At 52.4% G+C, this 26,673-nt stretch overlaps 11 protein-coding genes across 11 annotated transcripts; 4 read left to right on the top strand and 7 right to left on the bottom strand.

Annotated features, from left to right (window-relative positions):
• Positions 1-1,803: 1,803 nt before the first annotated feature.
• On the bottom strand, positions 1,804-2,858 carry CABS01_15694 (aldo/keto reductase; the record flags this gene model as incomplete). Its single annotated transcript, XM_060549028.1, has 3 exons — positions 1,804-2,547; positions 2,603-2,727; positions 2,792-2,858. 3 exons carry the CDS (start codon positions 2,856-2,858, stop codon positions 1,804-1,806), a joined length of 936 nt encoding a protein of 311 aa, XP_060391111.1.
• A 625-nt stretch (positions 2,859-3,483) lies between these two features.
• Positions 3,484-4,563, bottom strand: CABS01_15693 (translation factor pelota; the record flags this gene model as incomplete). The annotated part of the gene is made up of 1 exon (XM_060549027.1): positions 3,484-4,563. One exon carries the CDS (start codon positions 4,561-4,563, stop codon positions 3,484-3,486), a length of 1,080 nt encoding a protein of 359 aa, XP_060391110.1.
• A 2,995-nt stretch (positions 4,564-7,558) lies between these two features.
• On the top strand, positions 7,559-10,720 carry CABS01_15692 (WD repeat domain-containing protein; the record flags this gene model as incomplete). Its single annotated transcript, XM_060549026.1, has 4 exons — positions 7,559-7,736; positions 7,852-7,991; positions 8,050-8,183; positions 8,236-10,720. The coding sequence occupies 4 exons, from the start codon at positions 7,559-7,561 to the stop codon at positions 10,718-10,720; spliced, it is 2,937 nt and encodes a 978-aa protein (XP_060391109.1).
• Positions 10,721-11,215: 495 nt separating this feature from the next.
• Positions 11,216-11,737, bottom strand: CABS01_15691 (thioredoxin; the record flags this gene model as incomplete). Its single annotated transcript, XM_060549025.1, has 1 exon — positions 11,216-11,737. The coding sequence occupies one exon, from the start codon at positions 11,735-11,737 to the stop codon at positions 11,216-11,218; it is 522 nt and encodes a 173-aa protein (XP_060391108.1).
• Positions 11,738-13,900: 2,163 nt separating this feature from the next.
• CABS01_15690 (uncharacterized protein) lies at positions 13,901-14,900 on the top strand (the record flags this gene model as incomplete). The annotated part of the gene is made up of 2 exons (XM_060549024.1): positions 13,901-14,120; positions 14,176-14,900. 2 exons carry the CDS (start codon positions 13,901-13,903, stop codon positions 14,898-14,900), a joined length of 945 nt encoding a protein of 314 aa, XP_060391107.1.
• Positions 14,901-15,596: 696 nt separating this feature from the next.
• Positions 15,597-16,544, top strand: CABS01_15689 (uncharacterized protein; the record flags this gene model as incomplete). The annotated part of the gene is made up of 4 exons (XM_060549023.1): positions 15,597-15,690; positions 15,748-15,811; positions 15,862-16,453; positions 16,509-16,544. 4 exons carry the CDS (start codon positions 15,597-15,599, stop codon positions 16,542-16,544), a joined length of 786 nt encoding a protein of 261 aa, XP_060391106.1.
• Positions 16,545-16,634: 90 nt separating this feature from the next.
• On the bottom strand, positions 16,635-17,207 carry CABS01_15688 (uncharacterized protein; the record flags this gene model as incomplete). Its single annotated transcript, XM_060549022.1, has 2 exons — positions 16,635-16,992; positions 17,062-17,207. 2 exons carry the CDS (start codon positions 17,205-17,207, stop codon positions 16,635-16,637), a joined length of 504 nt encoding a protein of 167 aa, XP_060391105.1.
• Positions 17,208-17,731: 524 nt separating this feature from the next.
• On the bottom strand, positions 17,732-19,255 carry CABS01_15687 (WD domain-containing protein; the record flags this gene model as incomplete). Its single annotated transcript, XM_060549021.1, has 2 exons — positions 17,732-19,002; positions 19,051-19,255. The coding sequence occupies 2 exons, from the start codon at positions 19,253-19,255 to the stop codon at positions 17,732-17,734; spliced, it is 1,476 nt and encodes a 491-aa protein (XP_060391104.1).
• Positions 19,256-19,676: 421 nt separating this feature from the next.
• On the top strand, positions 19,677-21,548 carry CABS01_15686 (uncharacterized protein; the record flags this gene model as incomplete). The annotated part of the gene is made up of 1 exon (XM_060549020.1): positions 19,677-21,548. One exon carries the CDS (start codon positions 19,677-19,679, stop codon positions 21,546-21,548), a length of 1,872 nt encoding a protein of 623 aa, XP_060391103.1.
• A 576-nt stretch (positions 21,549-22,124) lies between these two features.
• Positions 22,125-24,275, bottom strand: CABS01_15685 (uncharacterized protein; the record flags this gene model as incomplete). Its single annotated transcript, XM_060549019.1, has 4 exons — positions 22,125-22,280; positions 22,332-23,488; positions 23,514-23,721; positions 23,817-24,275. The coding sequence occupies 4 exons, from the start codon at positions 24,273-24,275 to the stop codon at positions 22,125-22,127; spliced, it is 1,980 nt and encodes a 659-aa protein (XP_060391102.1).
• Positions 24,276-24,639: 364 nt separating this feature from the next.
• On the bottom strand, positions 24,640-26,290 carry CABS01_15684 (uncharacterized protein; the record flags this gene model as incomplete). Its single annotated transcript, XM_060549018.1, has 5 exons — positions 24,640-25,118; positions 25,171-25,628; positions 25,690-26,128; positions 26,181-26,225; positions 26,278-26,290. The coding sequence occupies 5 exons, from the start codon at positions 26,288-26,290 to the stop codon at positions 24,640-24,642; spliced, it is 1,434 nt and encodes a 477-aa protein (XP_060391101.1).
• Between the last annotated feature and the right edge of the window lie 383 nt (positions 26,291-26,673).

Below are 26,673 nucleotides of genomic sequence, written 5' to 3'. Positions count from 1 at the left end.
CAAGCAACAGAGGCTCAGAGCGCGTGTCACACCTGGCGGGCCAGAAGCCATCACACCACCACGGGATACCGACCCGATGCACTATATTTTACGGCATAGACCCGAGATTGCAACACACCTTTTGCACGCCTCAAAGCTTGAGTATTGTTGTAACTTGCTTGTCCGCCGTCGTCACCGGATCCATCGCAAGCTGAAGATTTTGAGCTAGACTCGGAAGAGTCAACATAACCCCGCAACGGTTTCAAGTGGGATACCTAGCTCAATACGAAAATTAGCCGATTAGAAGAGCTGCCCTGAAGTCTTGAGCTCCCTGATTCATCCGAAAGGTTGATTGATTTGTCTTATCGGGACAAGTTACCGTCTTCTTCCTTGAGTTGTCAACCCTTGTCAGCAACACATAAATATCCACCTGCGAAAGGGTTAGAGAAAGGGAAGTTTTCACAACATAACTATCGCTCACGAATTGATCTGGAAAGGGTCTTGATGAAGCGCGTGTCTCTCTCTAGGCTCTCCTTTCGTTTCAACAACAATCCACCCCAAGCATTGTAGTCAAGCATGGAGTTGCTGTGGTTTTGGCACGAGCTCAGTTAAGGTTCAAATGCCTTAGCTTTGGGGTAGTCTATGCTGTCAATGCCCAGATTGAAAGCAAACTCTATTCAATGGAAGCACCTCAAAAGTCAGAAGCTTATTCTGAACAATGAGGTAGTGGGTTGGCAGGGCTTGCAATCAACACAGACGAGAGCCTCGCGGATAGGCTGCGGAATGGCCGTATTTACTTGCACAGATCAAATAGTAACTTGGCTCTAGTTAGGTTACAATATCGGAGCATTATGCCTTTTGAAACAGAACAATAGTACCAGGAGGTGAATGTCGCGTTAGTAATAGTACTGGGAGAGCCAGTAGCATTAGTCATTGGTTGTCCTGGTAAGATTGTCAGAGATGAACGAGGGCCGTGATCAAAACCTCGACGTTCAGAACGCACAAGTCTTCAGACTTCTAACATATTTGAGTGATTGACATCACACAGCGTAAGTCCCCACGGATCCGAAAATTTGTGGGAAAATGTGCGTCGCCTTCTTAGCATCGAGTAGTAATACTAATGGGGCTTCATCTAAGTATTTAATGTATCATGAGGTTAGATCCTAGGCCGACGAGAACCTGTCTCAAGGGCGACTTTGACCTCCCATGTCTACACAGCGCTTACTACCGCAGTACGCTTCAAATGCGGTATTGCGGGACTGCGGAAGAGCTCAGAATTCCCTGGTTTTGAGTCGCCACTGACTTTGAGAGCGATAGACCTTTCCCTCGGTGTTGACAAGAAACTCGTTGCCAGTCCCAACTTTATTTCTCGACGTACCTATCATATTCAATTCAAGTGCTGGGGGAAGAAAGGACTATTACTTGACTACCTCAGAAACATGACAAGAAGTTCTAGCGCGGAGCAGAATGTGGATGTGTTCATTGTCTTCAAACCCTGCCTTTCATTCGATGTTTGCTAGGCCATTCTTACGCCCATGGCCGGATTTGAGCTCAGCTCATTGATTCTAGTTCAGAAAAGAGGTGAGTTCGTCGACCAGGCGCTGGTCTTTGGCGACTATTAATGTGATCACACGACGTTCTTTCGTTCTTTGGAGGGGCGGGTGCTGCGGCCTCAAGGGTTGCATCTGTGGGTAACGCGCATTTTGTTTTGTATATGCATGGTACTTTGCTTTGTCTATCTTTCTGATTATGATAGTGAACACATGTGTGGCTAAAAACGAAAGAGCTTGAGCTAGGCTGCATCGCCAGTGACCCTGGATGCTGTCAACCGCTCTTTGGTCCGTCCAAGGGGCTAACAGTTGGGTCCCAGCAGACTGGGGAGTACTCGTCTGTCTCCAAGTTTTTGACGTCCTCGTCCGTCAGTTGAAAATCGTAAATCTTGGTGTTATCCAGGATACGAGTGGGCGTCACACTCTTGGGGAGAGGGATGTAACCCTTCTGCAAGCTCCAGCGCAGCAGGATCTGGGCCTCAGACTTGCCATACTTCTCGGCCAAGGCCTTGAGAGTCTTGTCGCCCCATCTCTCACCTCTGACTAGAGGGCTATAAGCCTCGATAGCGACGTTGCGCTTCTGGAGCCACTGAACGATGTCGTTGCGTGCGCACCAGGGATGGATTTCGTACTGAGCGACGTTGATGGCGCCGCCCTTGCCTTTGCCGCCGCGCTCTTCCTCTAGCTCCTTGATATGCGTTTCGAGCTCGTCCAGGTGGTGCACGCCGTAGTTGCTGACGCCAATGGACTTGACCAGACCAGCCTCTTGGGCCTCGACGAGGGCCTTCCAGGCGCCTTTGCGGCCCTCCGAGCCGCCATAGGGGCAGTGAAGCAGCATCAGATCAATGTAGTCGAGGCCGGTCTTTTCTAGAGTATCCCTGACCTGATCCTCGGCATCGTCGTAGTTGATGTAGCGAACCTTGGAGGTGAAGAAGACTTCGGAGCGGGGGATGTCCTTGACACCACGGATGGCAGCTCCGGCACCAGCCTCGTTCTTGTATGAAGCCGCCGAGTCGACCTTTGATGGCGGTCAGTAGGTGACGAGAATCGAGGCTTGTATGGTTAAAACTCACATGGCGGTAGCCGACTCTGAGAGCTTCAGTAGTGACCTCTTCAGCTTGCTCGGGCGCACTAGCAATCAATGTTGGCAATGTCAATTGGTTTGATGTGTTTGCAGTTGTACTTACGTCTTCCATAGCTATGTCAATGTCAGTAATAAGGTCACGATAATCGCGCAAGGGAAAGGAGTCGTACGCCATAACCAAGCACGGGAATCTCGAGGCCGTTGTTCAGCTTCTGCTTGGACTGAAGTGTGAGTGCGGACGCCATGTTGTGGAAAAGGTGCGCGGAGAAAGCGATGGGTTGAATGAGATTGCGCTTTTGAAGATGAGATGAGGTGAAGAATACAGATGGCCTGGCTGAGAGCACTTGCATTCGCAATCTGGGCATTGTCTGTCTTCTCGAATGAGGGCATTAGTCATCCCAGTCCAGGATAAAATGAGGAGTGATCCCCCGCCATTTGCACCATCCAATCTGTCCCGTCGGCTGCATGTTCGGTGTTGCTGTGCCGAGCTTCTGCGCGTTGTCGGAGACTCCTGTTCATTGGATCACGAATCGTGTCTCACACGGGCGTTTTAGTGAGCACAGGCGACGGTCCAGGGTGTTCAGGTCCCTACGTCAGGGCATGGGCCCGGCCCAAAAAAGGAGGGGGAGGGGCAATGGGCAGCGCTGATTACCCCGCCATTGAAGCCCCTCCATGGCTATCTTAAGATCGGGCAGTATTCTTTCTATTTTGTTGTATGCCCGAACCTGAAAGAAATTGAAGATGCGCCGAGTCACCTACACAAGTTTATGAGTTTATAACGTTTTTGAACCTCCTATTTATAAGCATCTTTCTTTTTCATGATGCACTTGTTTGGTATCGTTTACTCATATATATGTATCCGCAGTCGAATCAGATGATGGACTCGCCACCCGCTTCACCGCTAGCTGCAGCACTATCTTCATCCTCATCGTCGTCCAGGTCGTGGATGGGGTAGGACAGAATAGCGGCAACACTGCCCAGCATGTCCAGCCGCTTGCCGCTCTCGTGGTCACTGCTGAGAATCCTGACATCGCCACCGTCCGCTTTGACCTTGTCCACCATGGCCACGTACTTTTTCCTCGTTGGAATGTCCGAACTGCGGAATAGCGAGTTGTTCATGATGAGGATGCCGCCCCCAGGGCCGATGGCACCTTCGGCGACCGCTTTTGCCACTGATGTTGTTCCGTACCACGCCCTTCCGTCCTCTAATCGGAGTCGTTCGAAAAACTGATCCATCAGTTTGGTCTCCTTAGTGAACTTGAAGTCCTTGAGCTTGTTGCCCATCTCAGGGCTCTTGAGAACCTCGTTGAGGCTGTGCACGTGGCCCGAATTTGTGTGAATGACGACCGCCTCCCTAGCGATTCCCGACAGCTTCTTGTCTGATTTGTCCCTCCCCTCGTCCGCAATGTACTTTTTGAAATCGGCCGCGGTGAACCCAGGACTAGCGAGGAGCAGGGGTCTCGGAGTGTCAAAGTTGACGGTTCGGAGAAGGGCGGTCAACGTCTTTTCGTAGAAGCGGGTCATGCCCTGTGAGGTTTCGGTTGCGGCGCTTCGCTTTTTGGGTATGACGCTTTCGATTCGCTGCTTGACGACGGTGCGGAATTGGCTGATGAGGCAGATGTTGGCGATGCCCTCCTGCATGACGACGGCAGCCATGGCGCCATCTTTGTCGTCCGACAGACTCTCTGATAGTGTGTCTTTGGCGACCGAGTCCCAGCCCTGCGGCTTGCTCAACGTAAAGGGGCGAGAGACCTCGAGGTCAAGCGTGTGATATTGACCCAGACTGACGTAGGCATTTTCCGACTTGACTACGCCGCTGACCTGGAGCTGACCGACAATGGGATCGAAGAAAGTGCTCTTGACTTGGATCGCAAGGACGGTGTGAACTCGTTCGGAAATCGTGCTGCCGGTTTTCGTTTCAGCGACGACTTTCCTCACGGCATGCGCCATGACGAGGTCGCCAGGTGTGATGAGGTTGTAGGCATGCCACTATTATGCTATTAGTCGGACTGAGTTGGTGTGTTGTGAATAGCGTCTCGTCGCAAGATGTCGCAGCGTTAGACGCATCAGGCAATGGGATAGAGTGGGTTCGTGGACTTGCCATATCCTCAGAATCTTCGGGCATAAGGGTAACTGCATCCTCGGCAATATTTTGCGACGGCTTGGTAGGAACAAGCTTCATTGTCTGGGAGGGTGTGCTATTGAAGCACGCGAGGAAGAGGTAAGAAATTACTAGGTTCGTGTTGGGGAGAAATTGAAGTTGCGACGATGACGAAGATCGAGAATGTTTGAAAATATCTGGACGCAGATTGGCAGATTGAATTACCTCTGGGCTCTAATTAGCTGCTGGGGAACGGAATGCACTGCGCATCATTTCAGGCCGTCACTGCACTGTACCTCCGAAAGTGACGCCAGAAGCGCTGGGCTGCCCGGTGGCGGGGTTGAGGTAGGGTACGTACCTAGGTCTTTTTATGAATTCCATGTTTCTTTCTCTTATCGTTATCGCTATCTATCGGAGACAGGTCCGATAACGATTCTCGTCTTCCTCCAATTCCAGGTCCTCAGAGCCTCTCTTGGGGATTCAGGGTCATTAAGGTTCCCCAAGTGCTCAAGAAACTCTACCTCAGCCATGACCACGTGAAAGGCCGAAAGGGAGAGCACAGTTGGGTTTAGGTCTTCTCTCCATGATCCTAGAAGTCGAGAGATCCTCAGCTCCAGGCCGGTGATCGAGGTTCCCTCTCACTGTGAAATTGAAACACTGGACGAATCCCCGACGCCTCAGAAGGGTCGGAGCTGCCACTTACCTCGCTGCCAGGTGCTTGCTTCGAATTACGACCGAGGTCAAGATCCTTTTCGAAGTAGACTCATCTGAAGTCAATTATTTCAGCAAATTGCCCCGAAAATCACTCATACCTTGTTTACCATTTATGAATACAGGCACGTAGACCCTTTGGTCCCTCTCAAGGGTATCAACCCAAACCCCCGTGCGGTGCGTGCTCATCGACCGGCTTAGGCGAGTTGAGTTCAGGCATAGTCGGGCGAGTGTAGATCGACGTCATAGGTCTCGTCATCGTTTTGATACCCTGCCATTGCTCAAAGTACCCTTACTTTATCCATAGATACTCAACATAATAGCATATTCATTTCCTCGGCGCATACAGGTAGATATGGAGTATAATTTGCCGGCGCGCATAATTGAATGGCGGAGAGGTTTGTGGGGAAGCGATAAGGAGTGTGCAAATGTGTCCAATACCCATTTCTTACTATGAACTGCAGACTGCCCAGTCTAGACTTTCTAAGAAAACGCCATGTTTGGAGTCTGGATGAATTAGATCTCTTTTGCTGTGCCCCTAGTTACCGAGGAACGAGGACACATCGGAAAGCTGGCTGGTGGCGATCGTCCAGTGTCGGCATCAGTAAGCAGGCGATCCAAATCCAAGTTCCAGCGTAGTGTCAGTGCTCCAAGCCTCCAATGTGATTTTGTGTGTGTGTGTGTGTGTGTGTCGTCTTGGGTTTCGCCTTGCCTTGTGCTACCTCATGGGACAGGATGAGTGACTGAGTCTTCCATGTCTCCGATTTCCCTCGCAATCGTTTCTTACATCTGACGCCAACCTGCTGTTTTCGGCGCACTTTCCTCTGCCACCTTACCTTCCTTAGGTACCTTGCGGTCCACTCTCCGTGCCTTCCTCTTTTCAAGGTTCCTTCCTCTTTCCAAGGATCTCTTTCATTTCGATCATTTCCTTGCTCATCCTTTCCGTCGGCTTCCATCGTCGAGATAAATACTCCTCCAAGTCATCATTGCGCACTCAGTAGGGAGAATCAAACCATCGTCAGCATACCTTAGACGTCGTCACCTCCACTACGAGTGTCAAGTGCGCGCAAACTCAATCGCCAATTGCCTCGTGCCTCGGCTCCGTAATCATTACTCCAGACTCTATTTTTCTTTCTTGAATCTGGCCAGGGTAAGGTACATACATACAATACGGCCAGATCTGGGCCAGTCTCATCTTTTCCGACTCATTGCGCCAGAAAAAGAAACACAACGTTTCTGCGTTCTTGTTCCCCCACACTCTGCCCTTCTCGAAGCGGGTGCATCCTGGACAGCTGCAAGGGAAGCTATGCGGATCCAGCCGAGAATCGACGGAGACATACAACTTTATCTTTCTTGATTACCTTCCTGCGTACTGCGTATTCTTCCGAGTACAGATACGTTCCAACACCATAATTTTGCCGTCAAATTACCAAGCCAACCCGAATTGCCCGCATGCGGCAACTAGCAGGTTCTGGAATTGCTTACCGACCAACACCAGCTATACCTTACCTAGCTGTTCATCAAAGAAAGGTTGGAAACGCGGGCTGCGTGGATGCCTTGCTTTAGCATACGGAATACGCGGACTGGACGAATCCGAACCCGCGTAATACGTACCCAGTTTCCCAACCACCAGAAAACACCACCACCGACCGCGTTTGACCAACGACGGTCGAGCGAGCAAGCGGGCGCCGTTTTCCTTTGGGACAAAACCTCGCGCCGCGCCCAGCACAAAGTCCACTTCTTCTCGTTTCCCAAAAAAATTTCGTATCGGAAACGACGGGATCCAGGAGAGCGATATACCCGGTAGACAGGCCCTACCGTTCAATTCACGGCCACCCGCGGCGACGGGCAATATCGGCCGTCTGCGAATTCCGGCCTCCCCGTTGGACCGTCAAATCATCCGCCCACCGTCGTCACACTGCTCCAATCCCATTCGTGAAGCTCGGGTGTCTCGGATCACTCGTATTACTACATCTTGAATCACTCAACCACCCACCGACGGCCACCACACCTCGAATTCAGGCCCGCGACCTACTCAGCTTACCCGCGCTTACCTCCCACGCCCACAAACGGCCCAAGTGCCTGCAACTCTGTACGCGGCTATCTTCCTTGTCGGCGTTCGCATGATGGGAAATGTCGACCCCTAGGTCTTCTGCCATAAAATCCATGGATGCTGGCCGTCGCGAAGATGGCCAGGCACCACCACCACTGCCGCCCCCGGCACCCGTTTCTGAACCTCGTCTCTCGACCCCCCTCAGCCGTGAAGGCTCTTCGACTGCCCAGAAGTCACCTGGCGGTTCAGAGTCTCAAGGTACGTAAAGATATGCGGATCTGCCACGCATTGGGGCCCTGGTTTTCCAAGGTTGAGTCTGGGGACCGTTATTGACCCTGTGTGGCGCACATGGTGGATGTTAATCGTTGCATAGGCAGCAGTTTTCCGACCTTTGCCAAGAAGACACCCACGAAGCTCGTCCGGAGTACGACGCCGAATGCAAAGGACGGCAAGGCCGACAAGCCCTCGCCAGTCGCCGTCCAATCTCCTGCCGCAATTGACCCGCTATCTCAGGTTCGTCGCCGCCGTTGGCATGGCGGTAGGAAAGCCTTTGGTTGCTAACCTTCCACAGCACATTCTGATGCGGACCAACACTGGCCATACTGTTCCTCCTCAGCTTCGTAAACGCCCCGATAGCCCTACTCAGGTTCCAGAGCAGCCAACGAAGCCTCCTGCGCATGCATTCGATGCCACCAAGGACAAAAAGTCCGCACTCTTGAGTCCCCTCGTTCATGCTAGTGGTACTAACCAATTGTAGAAAAGGGCCATCATTCTTAAGTCGATTGAGTATGCGGGGAGGACGAAGACGCGAAGACGACGAGGACTCCGTCTTCAGCGATCACCGAATAGATGGGACCAATGCCCAGGCCTTTGGCTCAGTCATTGGGTCCGGATACATACCCCACCACAAAGAACCTCCACGGTACATCCGGGTCAAGGCACACAGCAAGAAGATCCGCGAGTTCAATCGCATGTTTCTTGCTCAGGAGCTGTTCATTCCACAGCCCGACTCGAAAGACGATACGAATACGACAGCAACAGCATCAATCGACACACGACGATCGAACACAAGCGGAGCTATTTGGGCAACGGAATTCAGCACCGATGGCAAGTATTTTGCTGCTGCGGGAAAAGACCAAGTTGTGAGAGTATGGGCTGTGATCACGACGCATGAGGAGCGGCGTCGTCACGAAGAAGAGGAAAACGCAAATGGGGCCAATGGAGAAAGGTTGAGTGCACCTGTCTTCCGAAGCAAGCCGGTTCACGAGTTCAGAGGGCATACCGGCGAAGTACTAGACCTCAGTTGGAGCAAGAACAACTTTCTGTTGTCGTCGTCGATGGATAAGACTGTTCGTCTATGGCACATCAGCCGGAAAGAATGTCTCTGCACGTTCAAACACAAGGACTTCGTCACGTCAATAGCGTTTCATCCTACTGACGACCGGTTCTTCCTTGCGGGATCCCTCGACTCGACACTGCGTCTCTGGAGTATTCCGGACAAAGCTGTAGCTTACTCTACCCAATTGTCTGATCTCATCACGGCTGTGGCGTTTTCGCCTGACGGGAAGACTGCAATAGCCGGAGGGCTCTCTGGCATGTGCATGTTTCACGACACGGAGGGCCTCAAACAGAACTCTCAGTTGCACGTGCGATCATCGAGAGGCAAGAATGCCAAGGGCAGCAAGATTACTGGTATCAAGACGATGGTCATTGATGACGAAGTTAAGGTTTTGATCACATCCAACGACTCAAGAGTACGCATATATAATCTGCGCGACAAGAGCCTGGAATCCAAGTTCAAGGGCTACGAAAATACTTGCAGTCAAATTCACGCCGACTTCAGCGACAACGGACAGTGGATAGTGTCTGGCAGCGAAGACAAGAGAACGTATATCTGGTCTGTGCATTCCCCAGAATCAGACAAGGAGAAGCCTTGCGAATACTTCGATGCCCATTCAGATCGAGTTTCAACAGCAATATTCGCTCCGACCAAATCGCGCCAGCTCCTTGGTGGCTCGGGGGATCCTCTTTACGACCTCTGCAACCCTCCCCCAGTCACTCTAATGAGCCTCGAGGAGTCCATTGCCAGCCAAGCAGGTAACTCGGACGACGAAAAGCCTCAGGTTAAGCAGCAGAAGATCAAAAGACCGGAAGAATCGCCCGCTTACATCGAGAAGTCGAAACATTTTGATGGGCAAATTCTTGTCACCACGGACCAATCTGGGGGCATCAAGGTTTTCCGCCAGGACTGCGCGTACATCAAACGTCGCCATGAGAACTGGGAAACGGGTTCAACATTCTCCCGCCGCATGGGAGGAAGCATTGTTGGACGCAGCGGGAGTGTAGCAACGCGCACAAGTGTCGGTAGCCAACCGCGCTCACGCCGGGGCTCGGTATCCCGCCTGGCAGCCCCTGGCGGTGCTCAGCTGAGCTCCGACATCAATACGTGGCGGCATGGGATTGAAAGTGGGCGCCCGAGCTCCATGATCATTACAGCATCTCAAAGCCCACGGTCTCTATCGCCTAACAAAGCGTCACGGACGCCAATTAACAATAGTGCCTCCAACCTTGCATCAGAAGCGCGAAAACAACCATACAGTGGATCATCACCACCAGCACGTCCGCAACTCCCAGCTAGTCCCACATCGAGCCGGGCTTCCCGTGACCGGGCTCCGTCCATCCCTCCGACCCCGAGTTTCTCTTTTCTATCCGCCGATGACGACGAAAGCGACGAGCTTCGACTTGATCCTGCAGGCGCCAGCTATTCTTTCTGGAATCTCAATCGATGGCGTGGGATCTCATCCTTGCGATCGTCGGTGTCATTTAGTAACGTCAATACATCGCAATCGCAGGTTGGCCAGGGGCGGAATAGCATGAGCACAGCAGACACAATGCAAACTTCGGCTAGCAATGGAACCAAAGCCTCCCGCCGCAAGAGCTTAGGTGCGGGCATATACGACTTGGCCGTGCAAGAAGATCACAAAGGCACAACGAAGAGCATTGAGGATGCTGCTGATAAAGCTGAGGTAGATGAACATTTACTACAGCCAGACAATTCGCGGATCGGAGATCGTCTTCGGAACTCGGTTGTCAGCCGTCTGAGCTCCGAGTATACCAGCGAAGACGGCGAACAAATGACTTGTCAAAAATGTGCGAGCAAGGATTTCAAAGCGAAGAGAGTTGGTGGCAGACAACGCCTGATCTGCGTCAAGTGTGGTAAGCTTGCCGAAGACGGCAGGTAGGAACGAACATGCAGAGACATGAGCGGAGTTTTGTCTGAGGGACAGAAGTTTCTTGGGGCTTGATTTCAATTTTACATTTTTTTTTCTTTTCGACAGCGACGGATTCGACCGGTTGGGCACGATATGACGAGGCGCATCTATCATGATCAAGAACAACAGATACCCCACACAATAACGGCTGCAAAGAAATGACCAAGGACGACGGCATATATCTCCATTTCTTTTACTAGTTTTTTCATACATACGGACCAAGGAGTCGAGAGATATCGGTTGGGTAGCATTTTTGGATGACCAAATACAGCAACAAAGCGGCGCAAATGAGGAATCGGGGGCATGAAAAGTTTGAAGAATTAATACAATGAAACAAATTTGATATTTTTCTGCTACGCTACGACCAAAAAGATTCACCCTGTCCTCCAACTCACATGTGCGTAGCGGCGCGACAGCCGCAGCGTGAGACTCTGCTTAAAATGATGAGAAACGCGACGGCGGCAATCACCCCCTCAAGGACATTTTCCAGTCCGACCTCGGGCCCGTATTGCCGCCTAGGGTGTAGCCGCCAGAGACAGTGGAACCATCATCAGGCTTGACGTTCCTCTCGGCGGCTGCGGCGGCTTCCTTCTTCTTCCTCTCGGCCTCGGCCTTCTGTGCGGCCGCCTCGGCGGCTTTCTTCTTGGCCAGCCCACCCAGCTCCTGGACGGTGGTCTGCAGGCTCCTGGGATCGGCGCCGCGGATGACGCTCCGTCCGCCGTTGTACGGCTGGCCGTTTTCAAAAAACATGAAGGTCGGCATTGCCGTCACGCCATAGCGTCGGGCGATATCTTGGGCGGAGTCGACGTTTACTTTTACGAACACCAGGGAGCCTGGCTGGCCGTGGGTGTTCGAGAGGGACTCGTATATCGGTTTGATGGCGTGGCATGGGCCGCACCAGTCTGCGTAGAAATCGGCAACGAGGTATGTGTTTGATGAGAGGAGGTTCGTGAACTCTGTGAGTGTTGTGGCGTGGAGGACGACCATTTTGGCGGCTTGAAGATGTGAGGTTTTGGTGTTGCGAAATGAGATGATAGTTGTACGTCGCTATGTATGGTAGAGTAATTGAGATGAAGTCGTCGGCAGATCCGTAGCGTTGTCTCTTCGTTCCCACACGTTAATTATATACTGGGGACGCAGCAACCTATCTTATGAGAAAGGCTCACTTGAACTTGCTAGAGTGAGGGCGCGGGTGAGAATAAGAGTGGGTGTGAATGAGGGCATTCGTCACCGACGGTAGTGATCTCGTCAGCTTCTCTCTCCAGCGGTAAATGTGGGGTCGGCGACCGAGGAAGCTTCCAGGTGCTCCGGAGCACAGTCGAGGGAACACTAAATTTTGGTCATTGGTTGCGCCCCGCGCTGTCCTCTTCAACTAAAGCACTCAAGAACTCCACACCTGTCGCTGCAAGCAATGAAATTTGTCACTATCGCATCCCTTGCGCCTTACGAACACTACTTCACACCTGGCACGTTGCCAATTGGATCGACCCTTGGGCTCTCCTAGGGCGGCCTGCTGCATGTGCTCCAGATCGCTGTCCCATCTGTCTAGCAATGCAGGCCGCCGAGTCGGTGTCATCTGCATGGTTCCCGAGTCACTGGATCCTCATGACTTGCTATTTCTCCAACTGACGTAGTTACCATTGCTGACCACTCCATCAGTGCTCAAAGGGCTTTAGAATATGTGAGTGATTATCTGTGGTTGTAGTTCCTATTATGAGAATGCTCAGAACGTTCGTTATTCCGTCTCACACTCTTCATTGCGATCTTACCCATCGTTCTCACTCAACGCCGTCGCACCTTATGGTCTAGCCATGCTCTGTATGCTACCATTGGCCTCTCTATCATTGGAGCCAACATCAGACTTCATGAGCTCTGCCATAATGACGCTATTTTGCGCGAAATTACTGTCTCGCAGAGCCTTCCGGGGTAGAGGGCACCAAGTGCTACCGTCTTACATCTCTTTCACCAGCAAGCGTCCACAGTATCCGGTCAAGTTGAGAGTCGCTTTTTAGCACACTGTCTATATGTGAGGGAAACTCACGATCTCGCGAAACGCCGGCCGGCCATCGTCGAGTGACGGCAACACACGGTCCCTAAAGGACTACTAACACCCTCGGCTCTCAGAATAGAATGTTTGTCTGCCCTCGGCGGCTTTTTTAGACAAAGTGTCTAGGATCATCCAGTCCATTAACCAACAGCCCCTCTTTCACCCTTTGACATTGCGTCAGATGACCCCATCAGGTGTCTTGCAAAGTCGCAATCCCCCCAAACCTCAAAGCGCGCGTCGCCCCCTTTCTCCCAACTTGATCCACGACTCTCACCGCCCCTCCAAGTTGGTCTTTCGCACCTTCATGGCCGTAACCGGCGCCTAGTTCAGCGCGAAAGGCTCGGAGGACATGTACCATGTTTCTCTCCAGGGATGTCGGGGATATCTCATGTGGTGTCGGCCGTCTTGGGTCTAGTCTTGTACTGACCCTGCCGCTCTCTGACCTTATCGAGTTGATCTTGCCCCTAGAAGACCAGGCTGCCTCCAGAAGGCTCGAAGCGCCTTGAGCTGACAGCCAACCCTCATTCAGGAACAAGTGAGATGTGTATATTCTAGCCTGATATGGCCCCCACCCTCCACGGTTCGACGTTGAGTCGAGCCTCAGGGGTATGAGCTCTCTCCTTGTCCTGGTATTTTGGGATCGTCAGGAACCATTCTTGCATAGCACTGAGCGCTAGCTATGAGCGTCTCGCTGGACGACGAAGTGGCATCGACTGATGTTAGCCTGTGGCTGGTTTCCCTTGGCTCACCTTCGAAGCAACTACAGGGTGTTGTATCTCAAATCTCGGGAGCAGCACGTCTCATGTCGAGTGGAAGGGTCGCCCAGGTGGCGATGTTCAGAAGAAGGCTGTTGGAAAGGCCGCGGTCTCGATGAAGTAGGCGCTGATAAGTCGTAACAAGCCCATTTGCAAGCTCAATATGCGATGGACATGTTCAAACTTGCTCAAGACCGGGTGAATCTCATCTAGTATTCACTTGAGACATAGATAATAAGATATCTTCCCGTGTTTCTCGAGTGAGGGCTCGTAGATAGCAAAGCATTTCCTTTTTCTTGAACCAAAATTCAAGCTCCAACATAGTCGTCATATACAATCTCTTCCAAAATGTCTAGTTACCAAGCCCTCAACTTTGGCTTCGAGCTTGAGCTATCTCTCAATAGCAGCAAGAAGCACAAAAACTGGCTATCCATGGCTCAAGACACCAGCAGTCGCTTGGCCAAGAAAGGAGTCAGCAATCATGTTAAAGAAAAGGTGGATGGGAACTACCGTAAATGGTCCATTGTCCAGGAGATCACGATCCCTCAGAATCCTGCCAAGAACAACTGTCAGTATATCAAGCCACGCAATAAATGCTGAATCCTGATGCTGAGTCGGCTCAGGGGCCCTTGAGCTAGTTTCCCCCGTCTTCAGCCTCGAGTCTCAGTGGCTGTCCGATGCAGACAACATCTTTTCTGCTGTCCAGAAGCACTCGTCCGTTCAGATGCTTCCCCAGTGCAGCACTCACGTACACGTCAGCCAGGCAGATCAGGAGTTCTCGTCATTCCAACTGGCCTCTTTGGGCAAGGCCATCCTGGCATATGAAGCTTGCTTCGATGCCCTCGTACCGAAGGACAGAGCTGCCGCCTACTGGTGCCAGAGCAACCGCCGGAACCCGGTGCTATGTCGTTACCAGACCCTTGAAGACTGTCTCGACGCTCTCGACGTCGCGGCTCAACGAGGGACTACCGCCGTCGTTGAAGCGATGTGCCTCTTTCCGGCATCCAGTGCGTATGGAAGAGCACATGGGAGAAAGAGAGATTTCGTTCACGGCAAAGTCTACAAGTGGAACTTTGCCCGCTTGCTAGGGCACGACCACAGCCGCACTATTGAATTTCGACAGCCTTCGGGCAGTACTTGCATGGAAGATGCCATCGGCTGGGTTCTGTTGACACTAACGTTCGTTGCTGGTGCAACTGGAGGCGGCAACTGCATCGGCTCGTTGGAGAGTGGCGGTGATGACCGGTTGGAATTTTGGCAGCTTTTGTGTCATGGAGCTGGGGTTCTTGGACTTGATCCCTTTCTACTTAATGTCTTGAGCGGGTTCATTGGTCGTGCAGCAGCTTGATAGAGTGTACGCCGTCGATCACATAAGAGCTCTCTCTTCCTTATTGCCCCTCAAGTTGGCTTCTTTCACCTCCCGCTTGGTCGTTTGGTTCTTGCAAGACCATTAGTAGCCACTGAGTATCTTATATTTTTCAGCGGCCTGGCTCTCAATCATCTCAAATTCTAATTGTGATGATGGGAGTTTCAACCGTTGCCAAATGCACGTAGCATTTGTTCCGGCATTCCGGCAGCCACTTCCGGCCCGGAAGAGTTCCCTCCGGTAATGCTCTCCTTCAGGGCAGTACACCGTACAACTTGATGTATTCCAGGCGCTATTCTCATCTGGGTTCCGAAAGTCAATTGTATTGCAACCTCATATTCACTAATTAATCTATTCGGGACGCCGTTCCCTCGACAAGTTTGGTTGAAAACAGCCTTTACCACCACCACCTACAGAACACATTGCATGACTCCCGGAGCTCTAAGTACAGGAGCCAAAGATGGACCATAAGGAGAGGAGCAGTTAGTTCCGTCATTGGACTTCAGCTGACAGATTTTTGGGACTGAATGCAACGTGAATAAAAGCCTCTTTGATCCTCCTCGAGTATATAACCATCCACACTTGGCATCCACTTCAGTCGTTCCAGTCGCCAAGCTGTCAAAAAGTCGTGTTGCAACCACCAAAGACTCAGTTCGCGTTCGTTTCAACTCTTTTCAAATGAACTTGATACGTGTCTTGGCTACCGGGCTATCAGCAGTCTTGCTCGTTAGTCCCGTTGCAGCGCAGACTACAGCACCAGCTTGGGGGCAATGTAAGTCATGATAGCCTCACCTGATCATGCTATAGTCAGTATCTAACACGGTCAAAGGTGGCGGCAGTGGCTGGACTGGAGCTACAAGCTGCAGTAGCGGCTATACCTGCTCAGTTCTCAAGTAGGTCTGTCATCAGATCAATCCAAACCATCCGCTAACCGTTGAGACAGCCCCTATTACTCTCAATGTATTCCAGGATCCAGCACTCCCACAACCTCATCTACCAGACCTGTTTCAACGTCCACTACCCCTATCGCAACAGGCACTAACACCCGTACGACTTCTCGCGCAACTACCACTCTTGTGACCGTGACCACCACGGATGCAGGTGGCAGCGGCTCTGTTCCTACAACTCTCGTCTCTGGATGGTCCTGGATTCGCGCCGTGGCCTCGCCCAACTTCCACAGCTACCTCCAGGCCAAGCCCACCGACACGCCCAGCAAAGCCTACCTCGATTCACCTAGCAGCGCGGGTCAGTTCAAAGTCGAGGACGGCCAACTTGTGCATCTGACTGGATCATCGCCACTTTACCTCAATGTCGAGAACCCGACAGACAAGACGCAGAGAAAGCTAGAGACGTGGTTTAGTGCAAGCAAAGGCACATATGGAACTTTTGCCTTCCAGGGCGATACGCTTACGTGGAGCACACCCGACATTAGCCGGCCCAACGTGGCTGCATGGCTTGTTTGTGAGAATCAGGAGGTGTTCATTAACACGGGGGCATATCTGTATCAGACGCCCGTTGGTTGTTTTGATCAGACTGTGAGTGAAACCCTCGACTCTTGCAAGGTAGTGCCAGGAAACTAATCTGAATTAGATTCATTCCTACGGAGGTTCGACCGCAGACCTCTAGTATTACCAAGATATGTCTACTAAGTAGAAAGAAAGCTCGGCATTCAAATGCATTGTCCTCCATGTAGTGCTTTAACAAGCCACACCACAACTACTCCACGCTCTCTTCCATCTTTCTCTTGCCCCCGGGATTGTTCATCACCATGGTGGTCTCCAAGGTGAACTTGTGCGGCCCCACATAGCTTTGTGACTTGCTCCCATCTGCGAGTGTTGTGTCATTGAAGTACGACTCATCGAGGCGTATTCCGCCCAGCAACGAAGCATGACTAGTAAAAGCCCACCAGACACTGAAATGCATCCCTGTCCCCATCGGCTCCAGACTCCATGTGATAGAGTTAACGTCAGTGCAGACCACCTTGTCGACCGTTGGTACTTTAGGACCAGTGTCCGTGTTGATGGTACAGTTAGCAAAGTCGGCGCCAGGGGTGGGCTGGACGGAGAATATGACACTGGTTCGGTTCGCGTTAGCAAAGAGTTTTGTAACGACTTGTCCCTCGCCGTCTCGTAGTCTAGCTTACAAGTTTCTTGTGCTTGGTGGAAGACTTCCCGCGAAGAACCTGTCCACCTCGAAGACTGCTGCAGTACGTGCGGAGTGTTCAGCCGGAGTAGAAGGGGCACCATGTGCCAAATGGCAGAGAAGAGCCAGACTTGCAAGATACCGCATGTTGAAGAGAACGAAATGATCTAGTGGTGTGAATTCATATACGACTCATCTCTCTCGGGGATGTTAGTTGAAATAGTGACGCACCGTCTTTATTTATGCCGGAGACACTCGGCCTCGCTCCCTTAACTCTGGTCACACTGAGCAAAATTCGACAATCCCGATAACCTCAAAGGATTACCCGAATATTCAACCGCTTTTGAATGGTCGAATGAGGGTCGCCAAAAAGGCCCTCAATCTCGTACCCAGAATCCAATATGATACCTGAAATAGAACTTCCTTGTGACAAACGGGTCATACCTAGAGAAGCAAACATCGACCATCCTGCGTTATACGAGAGTACCCAGGGCTTTGTGTAACAAAGCATACGACTTTAAATTCCTACCAATGGGCTCCTCATCTGTGTGAGCGCCCAAGCCATGCAGAGTTCTTCAGATCCAAGTGTAGCAACAACATGAACACGCAAAAAGGCATCCATCATGAACAAACAAAGTTGGTATCCCATTAACTTTTGACTAACCATCCGTCTAAACGCTAATCGTACGGAAAACACTGAACTCATCACCAGTAGCCATCAAGCTGCCAGTGATCTGGGGATGCCAGTGGAGCTCCTTGACGTTGGACAAGTAGTGGACGAACAGAAGCTGAGGTGGCACGTCCTTGACACCGCCGGTATCCTTGCTCTCCTCGTCGTCCAGCTCGACAGCCAAATCCCACAGAGTAACGGTGTTGTCGCCCGCCGCAACAGCAATGATACTATCGTCTGTGGGGTGCCACTCGATGCTCGTGACCTGCTCCTTGTGGTAGTTGAAGCTGGCAATCGGCGAGGGCTTGTCGGCAGCAGAGGTAGAGCTCTGCTTCCACTGGCGCAGATCCCAGACGGCGAATTCGCCGTCGTCGGCGCCAGACGCAAGCAGATGCGTCGTGAGGGGTGACCACGACATGACGTTTACATCGTGGTTGCTGACATGCATCGAAAGCGCGGGCTTTCTGCTCTTGCTACGGACATCCCAAACGCGTATTGTGCCGTCGCTTGAGGCGGATGAGAAGACAGACTGTTCCGAGGGACTCCATTGAATTTCCTCAACGCTGCTGGTGTGACCCTGGAATGGCCGGGTGTCGGTGACGAAACCGCCGCCGTCGGTGCGGGTTGTGACGTAAATGAGACCATCGTTGTCACCGGTGAGGAGCTTTCCACTGGGAACAAGGGGGGACCAGTCAAGAGCATAACCCTCTGCTTTGTGGGCGCGAATGGTCGACACTGGCTTGTTCTGCTGCGCGGAGATGACGGTGCCCGGGTTATCGAAGGAGTAGATGTGAGGCGTAATGTCGTGAATGAAGACATTGGATGACTCGGTCATGGTGGCTGTGAGGGTCGTAGGAGGTCTGGAAGCATCTTGCGAGGGGATCTGATGGGCGCGGATTCGGTTCGTAGTCGAGTTCAAGGGGATCGCCTTGTGCTCAAGGATGGGCTCGGCGTCCTCATCGCCATCTTCGTCGTCGTCATCAGATTCCTCGTCGTCCTTCTCCGTACGGCTCAGACCGCTGAACTTCATAACCATCAGCTGGTTCTCGCCAGCCCTGGCGTTCTCTGCTTGTGTACCAGCCACGGTGTACATGGTGGCGGGATAGACCTTACGGTTGTCACCAAGATTGTCGCGGAGAATATCGAAAGACAGACAGGGCCATGGCGTGCTCAGGTTGTGCAGCATCTCGTAGGTAGAAACATCGGGCGCGAGTGTCTGTCCCGCCTCAAGCTTGTTTCGTCCGACGATGAAAGTGCCCTGGTCGACGGCAGCTAAACTGGTCAGCTAAGTTCTATGTCGCGGGGCCGTTGATATCGTACCTTCCCTCTCCTCAGCCTCCCTCTCTGCGTCAGGGCGTCCGTCAACACCGGCCTCCATAATTTCGTCCTCCTCGAACTCATCCTCGAATTCGTCCTCGAACTCGCCCATGTCGGGGGCCTTCTCGTCAATCTCCATACCCTCAGGGCGATCACCTCCCTTGAGGGGGGCATCCCCCATTTCGACATCAGCAGAGCGTTTCGACATGATTTTAGGCCGTCTTTAGAAAAAAGAAATGGGAAATGGTAATCGGGATTCTGCTCTTCTCGAAGCCGGACTGCGACCTGCAAAATCCTAGTGCCGCAGAAAAAAAAGATTGAGGCCCCGCGATTTGTGGCGGCGACAGTACCCCGCGTGGCGGTGCTCTAGAATGGATCACTTGCAGGGGCCGTTTAAGTGTGGCTTGACTTGAAATCGAGAGCACGTGACCTCGTACGTCCGTCGCGTCACCCGCCATTCCACAGCTTCCAGGCGCACCCCCGTCCTGTCGGTGTTGATTGCCCCGCCAGGTTGAATGAGACCTTGAACACCAGACGAATTCAGGCTTAATTGTCGCTCGCACTCCGACCTGGGGATCTATGCCAACGCCGTTCCCCTCGAAGATGGTATCTAGAGGATTACCGGCACAATGGCGCCGCAGCAGAACACCTTCGCCGTCATTCCAGACGCCCCCGGGCGCGTCGGTGGCCCCGCGAACAGGCCGCCGATGACATCGAAGCAGGCTCAGAAGCTATACAAGCAGGCGAACAAGGAACCGAGACGATCCAAGGCTGAACAACGGAAATGGGAGAAGGAGAAACAAGAGGAGATTCGCAAGGAGCTCGAAAAGGAGCGCGCGGCAGTCAAGGCCAAGGCAGCGAGAGAACGAAAAAAGGCCAAGGAAGAGGAGGCCCGAGAGAACAGGCGAAGGGCTGGGCAGCCTCTGTTTGACTGTCGACCAAGTCAAGACACGATCGCGCGTTTCGTACGAGGAAATGGTTCGCACAAGAAGAGAGATTCATCTGGAGAACCGATACCAAAGCCCGAGACTGCCTCTGCCGCCTTGGCCGATATCAAGCCGAATAACTTGGCGTCAACCGCGGCTTCCAAGCCTCCTCTTCAAATTGAGTCATCAGAAGAGAGAAAACCCTCAATTGGCTCCATGGCACCACCTCCTCGTCCCTCACAGATAACAAAGTCGGCCATGTCAGCTGTTCAAGGCGCAACTACTTGTGAAAGACAATCTTCGGCTGAAGGAGTCGTGCCGAAGCCAATTGACAAAGATGCTCTCACACGACAGCCCCTGAAGCCGCTATTCACGGCACCAGAAAAGGCCCCAGCTGTAATGGCTTCCATTGGACCTCCTCCACGACCTGCTGTGAAGGCCAAATCAAGGCCTTTCATGATGCCGAAGGCGACATTACCAACTCATCAGCCACCTCGGCACAAAATTTTCAAGCAAAAGCCGTCTCTCCAGCCTTCTATCCAGATCAAAACAGAGGTCTCACTGCCAAAAGAGTTGCCATCCCCAAAGTCTGCACCGCCAAAGTCATCAACGGCGATGCCTCCGCCTCCAGTACCATCACAGAAGCCCAGAGTAGAGGCTGCAGAAGACAAAGCGCCGACGGACGTTCCCATACCAATAATTGCACCGTCACCAGGAGTCCGATCGAAACAAATTCTACCGCCACCAAGGCCATCAATACCGCAGATGCCTCTACCAAGCACACAAGCAATCGTGCAAAATTGTTTCGATGACTTCTTCCCCACAGCCTCACAACTCGCTGTAGAGCTTGAAGAGGATTTCGATGGAGCTCAAACTGCACTGCCTTCACGTCTGAGTGCTCCCATACCAAGCAAAGCTCCTGCTCAGGGGTCTACCGGACCTCTCAGTCGACCGAAGGAGACAGGGAGCCTGGCGAACGAAAGAAACTTACCACCAGCAAAGAGCAACTTCTCGGCCATACAAAACCATGAAAGCAACTTGAGTTCGCGGCATAAACAGATAGCCAACCTAGGGACACATGTCCGTGCAACACAACCACCAACCTCTATTACCAACAAACTCCAGACCCGACATGGGCTGGCTCAAAAGGAGCAGATTCAGAAACAACAGCAGCAGAAATACATGATGCCTCGAGCGGCTTCTGGCCCAAAATTGATCACACATGGTGTGATTGCAGCAGCACACAGTACGCCTCTAGTCAAGCGGCAGGGTGCTCCGCCACTCATTGCACCCAACCGGTTTCCAAATCGTGGCATTCTTCAGGAAATCAGTAGCAACCACCGGCCTGCACCAAAACCTACAGTTGCAAAGGCTTTGCATGTTTTTGACGACTTTTTCCCCTTGATCTGCACTCAGGACCTGATGATGTCCTCTCAGGAGGTGCTGGATATAGAATCCCCGGCCAAAGCAATGACACAGTCATCTTCAGGTGGACCGGTAACAAATTCTGCCTCGTCACTCATTGAGATGGATTTGGGGTCTATAGATTGGGATGATGACTTGGATGATTTTTGATTCGATACATGCATACACGGAAAGGATGGAACAAACGGGCATGAGGTCCAGACCTGAGCATCACAGCGCGTCAATGATTAGCAATAGGAAGGCACTTCTGGAATTCTATACCCACAAAGACGCAAGAGCATGAGCATGCCGGTTGCTTCATTAGGAGACGAAAGACTTTTCCTCTTTTCCGTTAGTAGCAGATGCCAGACCCAAGGGAGAGGTTCCGAACGATGATAAGACGGAGCAACTGAATAGAATTATTCACGAGAAACTCTATACAGGGGATTGTTTGCGCTCCCTGCCGCTAGAACTATGTGCTCGTGTCCTTGTTCATGTACAGCGCGTGCCGCTACAAGGAAAATCATCCGCTAAGAGACCTTGTCCCTCTCACTGGACTCCTCAAATATCAAACCCCTCAATTGAAGGGAGGAAGCAAGCCTATACCGTGACCATGGGAATCTCTGACCGATCATGTGATGCCATCCCACCCCCAAACGCCGAGCTAATGCCACCCATGCAACCGGATGACGCCAATTCTCATTCGTCTCTTTGAAAAACTGACTTTGCGTCACTCTATGCCGCAGCTCAAAGATAGATTCCGACCCAGGCTGTCTTGTTCGTAGCCTGTGTCTCGCAACCATCGACTGCACAGGTGAGTTTGCTTTCATCGTCGCGCCCAAATCCGGTATTCGGGCGCTTAGCTACCGGCTTGCGATTCTCGTAGCAGTCTTCGCAGTAAACCTGGTACAGCATCAGTAAAGTAAGTGGGACGCGTGTAATGTTGATCCTTACATGTCCGCAACCCTTCAAGGCCCAAAAGTGATGTTCACTGCGCTGGCGCTTGTTGCCCTTCCGCGCAGATTGCTTCCCGTTGACAGGCACGTCAGGGTCGTAAGCCAGTTCCTCGTTGCATGCTGGACAAATCACAACTAAATCGGAGGCGGTGTCCCTCGTATATCCAGGTCTAGGGGGAGGCGGAGCTTGGTGGACTGGTTTAGGTGATTCGGCGCGTTGATCGAAAGCGCCGTGCTCGTATTGAAGTTGGATATTGCCAAGGGGGTTGTTCAGGTCTCCTCCTTGATTAATACGATTGTGCAACATGCCGAGCAGCTGTACCTCGTCCTCAGGACCAGGGTAGAGCCTGAAAGGATACAGGTGGCGCCTTAACCCGGCTGCTAGCCCACTGAATGCACTTCCGTTCGGGTTCAGCATGAATCCGACCGGCTGTCGACTGCGATCGCGCTGACGAGGTGGCTGTGGAGGCGGCGGTACATGCGTACGTCTTCTCGGAACTTCGGGTGAGTCGTCGGTGAGGTCGATGACGGGTGGTGCATTGCCGGCGAGAATGCTACTGTCACTCCGCGAGAAAGACGGCGGGTTCCTGCCTTGGGAATGTTGTCTTCTGGGATTCGTGGGAGGTCGAGGAGCATGTCTCTGGATAGGGCTGTCGGGTTCGTTGGTCAGGTCGATGACATCGGCAGGGCCGTTTTGGTTGTTTTGAGGTCTCCTCTCGTTTCTATCCTGTTCGAAGTACAGCTCCAGATCCACAAGAACATCGCCTGAGCCATTATGAAGGGCGGCACCGCCTCCACGTTGCCCTCGCATGCTTTCATCTCGGCCACCTCCAGGTGGCATCCTTTGTTCGCGGAGCTGTGGCAACTGATCCATCTCGGCAAGAAGCGCAAGCTCAAGCTCGTCGGCAAGATCGGGAGAGAAAGGGTCCGAGTCGTTAAATAGCGGATCGTGAGGGTCAATCTCGAGTGACATCAAGGACTCTGAATCGGACTCTGAAGGCTGTGCCTGTGATTGTGAATCAGACTCAGGGTCCCAATCCACCTGCGCATCGGCTTCGGAGTCGAATATGCTTGAGCGGTGATCGACCACGTCGGAGGAGGATTCGGGAATGTAGCCTTGGTAGGCGGCCTCGATGTCGCTATCGTCGTAAAGTTCTTGCTCAGGCAAAAGAGATGCTACCGAGGGAGAAAGCGGAATCGTAGAGAGCCGAGACGGAGAGGACGCAGTCGATGGAGAAGCTGATATTGAGGGAGAAGGTGGAATCGTAGAGAGCCGAGACGGAGAGGACGCAGTCGATGGAGAAGCTGATATTGAGGGAGAAAGTGGAATCGTAGAGAGCCGAGCCGAAGAAGACGTCGTCGATGGAGAAGATGGTGGAGAAACAGAGCTCATATTATGTCTATCGAGCCAATATGGGTTGGCGCTGGAGAAATGATTAGCTTAAGTCCGGCAGCTCCAGTCAGCATGTGGCTACGCACAAACCGTCTGTTCCTCGGGTAGGTGTCTTGCGTGCGGGAGGAAAGTCGTAGTCGTGAAGGTCGGGTCGTATCGGGAGACGTAAAGTAGAAGTGAACCTCCTACGACGGGCACAATGGTGAAGCGACCATCCCGTGGAAGCTGTTGGTGTGATCGAGATGTGGAAGAAGGAAGAAAATCCGAGGGCGCTTCGGAGCACAAGGAAGAGGCGAGGTCCTTGGACTTGCCCGTCGTGGTTGTGGTGTTGTTAGGTTGGTGGCGGTTAAAGGTCAAGTGCGGGTCTAGGCCATTCAGCGGAAAGAGCGACGGATGGTTTGGCGCTTCAGCCTTAGATAAGCTCGCACAGTGCAGGCGCTGCAGGGGGGCAACACCGCCGATAAGGCAGGAGCACCTCTGGACTTTCAGGGTAAGGTGAGGTAATTGCGGCGGGATATTTGCTAAGCGACGGTGCCCTGCATTCCCCATTGTCTCCATGCAAGCTCACAAGGTAAGGTACTCTGTAGAGACGGTAATATGTCCCTAAAATGATTATGTCATAGTCCCGAAAAGGGACAGAAATGTCAGGATGCACGTTCGCCCCAGCACACTACCTTGTGAATAAGCAACTGCCTCAAGGTGTCTCGAGACATCTTTAACCAGAGTCAGCAAGCCTTTCACTTGACTGATATGGGGATCCCGATGGTTTTTATTTGTTCCTTCGCGGTTTTCTTGCAAGACCAGAGTACTTCATACTTCATACCTTGTGAGCCCAAGACTTCGGATATCATTTTAGATGCGACTCTCCTGTCCCCATTACTTATAATACAGATCGCGAGACATGCATGTCTGCTTATTCTTGCTTGACTCCAAACACTGAAACAACGCCCTCCTCGTTGACGGAAACCAACTGCTTGGCCCCAGCACCCCACTGGACCGACAATGCAGCCACCGACGTTCTGAGGGGCTCTGACCATTTCTTGGAGCTCTTGGTGTACTGTTGGACAGTAATGCCGCCGGCACCCGCGGTTGCCAGGAACTGCCCACTGTAGTCCCAAGCAAGTGACTGCACTGGGCCCCCGGTCTCTAGTGTCTTGACCTTTGCAGCATCTCCCTCCTTGCGCAGATCGAAGATGGTTACAGAGCTCTGACCCTTGGCTGTGGCTGCAAGCCAGAAGCCGTTTTCTGAGAAGGTCAGCGCCTCGACAGCTGCGCCGAGGTCGAATGCAGCCGCAACCTCCAACGTCGTGGTCATGAAGAGCTTAATCTCGCCTGTAACGGTTCCAGCCGCGAAGAGGTGTCCATCGGGGTGGAAAGCAGATGATGTGAGGGCTGCGCAGGTTAGCAGGCTGGCATAGGAGTACTGGGGGCTTTAGTCGCTTACCAGAGTCGGCGTAGGCACGGCTGATCTTCTTGAGGGTGTTGAGATCGTACAAGACAATGCTCTTGTCCGAGCCAACGGATGCGAGGAGGTCGCCGGTAGGGTGAAGGCTCAAGGATGTTGCAGGGCCTGCATGTTCAGAGATTGACGCAACTTCGCTACCACTCTCGAAGACCTTCACTGATCCCTTGCTCGTGGCAAAGATGAGCTTGCTACCAGTCCACACAGAGTCAATGACCGGCTCGTTGACCGCAACTTGGCGTTCGACCTGGTCTGCCTCAATAGAGTATATCGCAGCATCTCCTGAACGACCACTGATGGCCGCATAACTTCCTTCGGTGGCCAGCGACGAGGCATTCGAAACCGGTGTTGAAGTGGATGCCACAGTGGTCAACAGGGCGACCTCTTCGGACGTAGCCCAGCCCTCAGGGACCGGACGCTTCTTGCGGCTCTTGGAGAGTCTGTGGCTTGTTAGTGAACCGTTCTAGAGTTACCCATGCCTGTGCCTTCTGGAAGACTGACTCTTGATGTTTTGCGTTGACCTTGTCAACCCATTCCTCCGGAAGACCTTCGGCCGAATCAATAGCCATGGCATCCCCATTTGTGGCTCCAGCGCTGACGCTGACCTTGGAAAGCGCCTCTCTAGCCTCATCTCGCTCCTTGGACAGACGCGCAATTACTCTGACCGCGGCATCGTGTTGGTACAATGCTGTGGCAAGCTCCTCTCGTGTCCTCGCAAGCTGTTCTTTCAGGTTGAACGTCTCGAGAGCGAGCGCATCCCACTCATTCTGGAATGTCGCAAGCAAGGCCGGAATCGAAGTGAGCGTCGGGGGTCGGGGTCGGACAACGTGAGACTGTGTCAAAGGAAGAAGGTCCTCGATCGTCAGGGCTTCGCCAGTAACAGGTTCGGTACCATTCTCCTCGATGTATTTCTCGATCAATCGCTTCTCGAAGACGGTGCCTAATTACAGTCAGCATTTTGGGGATTGACGCGACCAGGCGCAAACACGTACCAGACTTCTTTGAGGCAACGGGCTCCTGAGGAGCTTCTCCAGAAACTGAGAAAGCAGTCAGCAGTTGCGCAAGATACTCCCGAGTATTTGAACCTACTGGCGCACAGCATTATCTCGAATGTAGCGATATGAGCCGTCACAAAGTTCGTCCGCGTCAACTTTTCCCTTCCAAAACAAAACTTCAGCCTTGCCGCACCTGCTGTTCCAAGGCAGTGTGGGTCTTGCTTCGCAGCTGGTGAGCACGAGCCACTCCATCACGTGTGGCTAGTTTTGATGGAATGTCCCGTCATCGGCGCCTCCCGTCCTGACTTATCTTATCTCTATCTTATCGCACCGTGAAGTATCGCTGACATGAGGTCTACCTTACCTAAGGTAGGTAAGGTAATACCTAAGGTACTTCATCAAGCACCTTCCACTGCCTTAAAAGCGATGTTAAAGAATAAGCAGGTCATGAACGGTCATTTACTCATTGCTTCATCATAATTCAAAACAG

This window comes from Colletotrichum abscissum (genome assembly GCF_030869225.1).
Source record: "Colletotrichum abscissum strain IMI 504890 chromosome Unknown Scaffold_71.1, whole genome shotgun sequence".
Taxonomy (NCBI): Eukaryota; Fungi; Ascomycota; class Sordariomycetes; order Glomerellales; family Glomerellaceae; genus Colletotrichum; species Colletotrichum abscissum.
The sequence above is the reverse complement of the archived record's forward strand: the minus strand, read 5'-3'. Positions and strand labels throughout refer to the sequence as shown.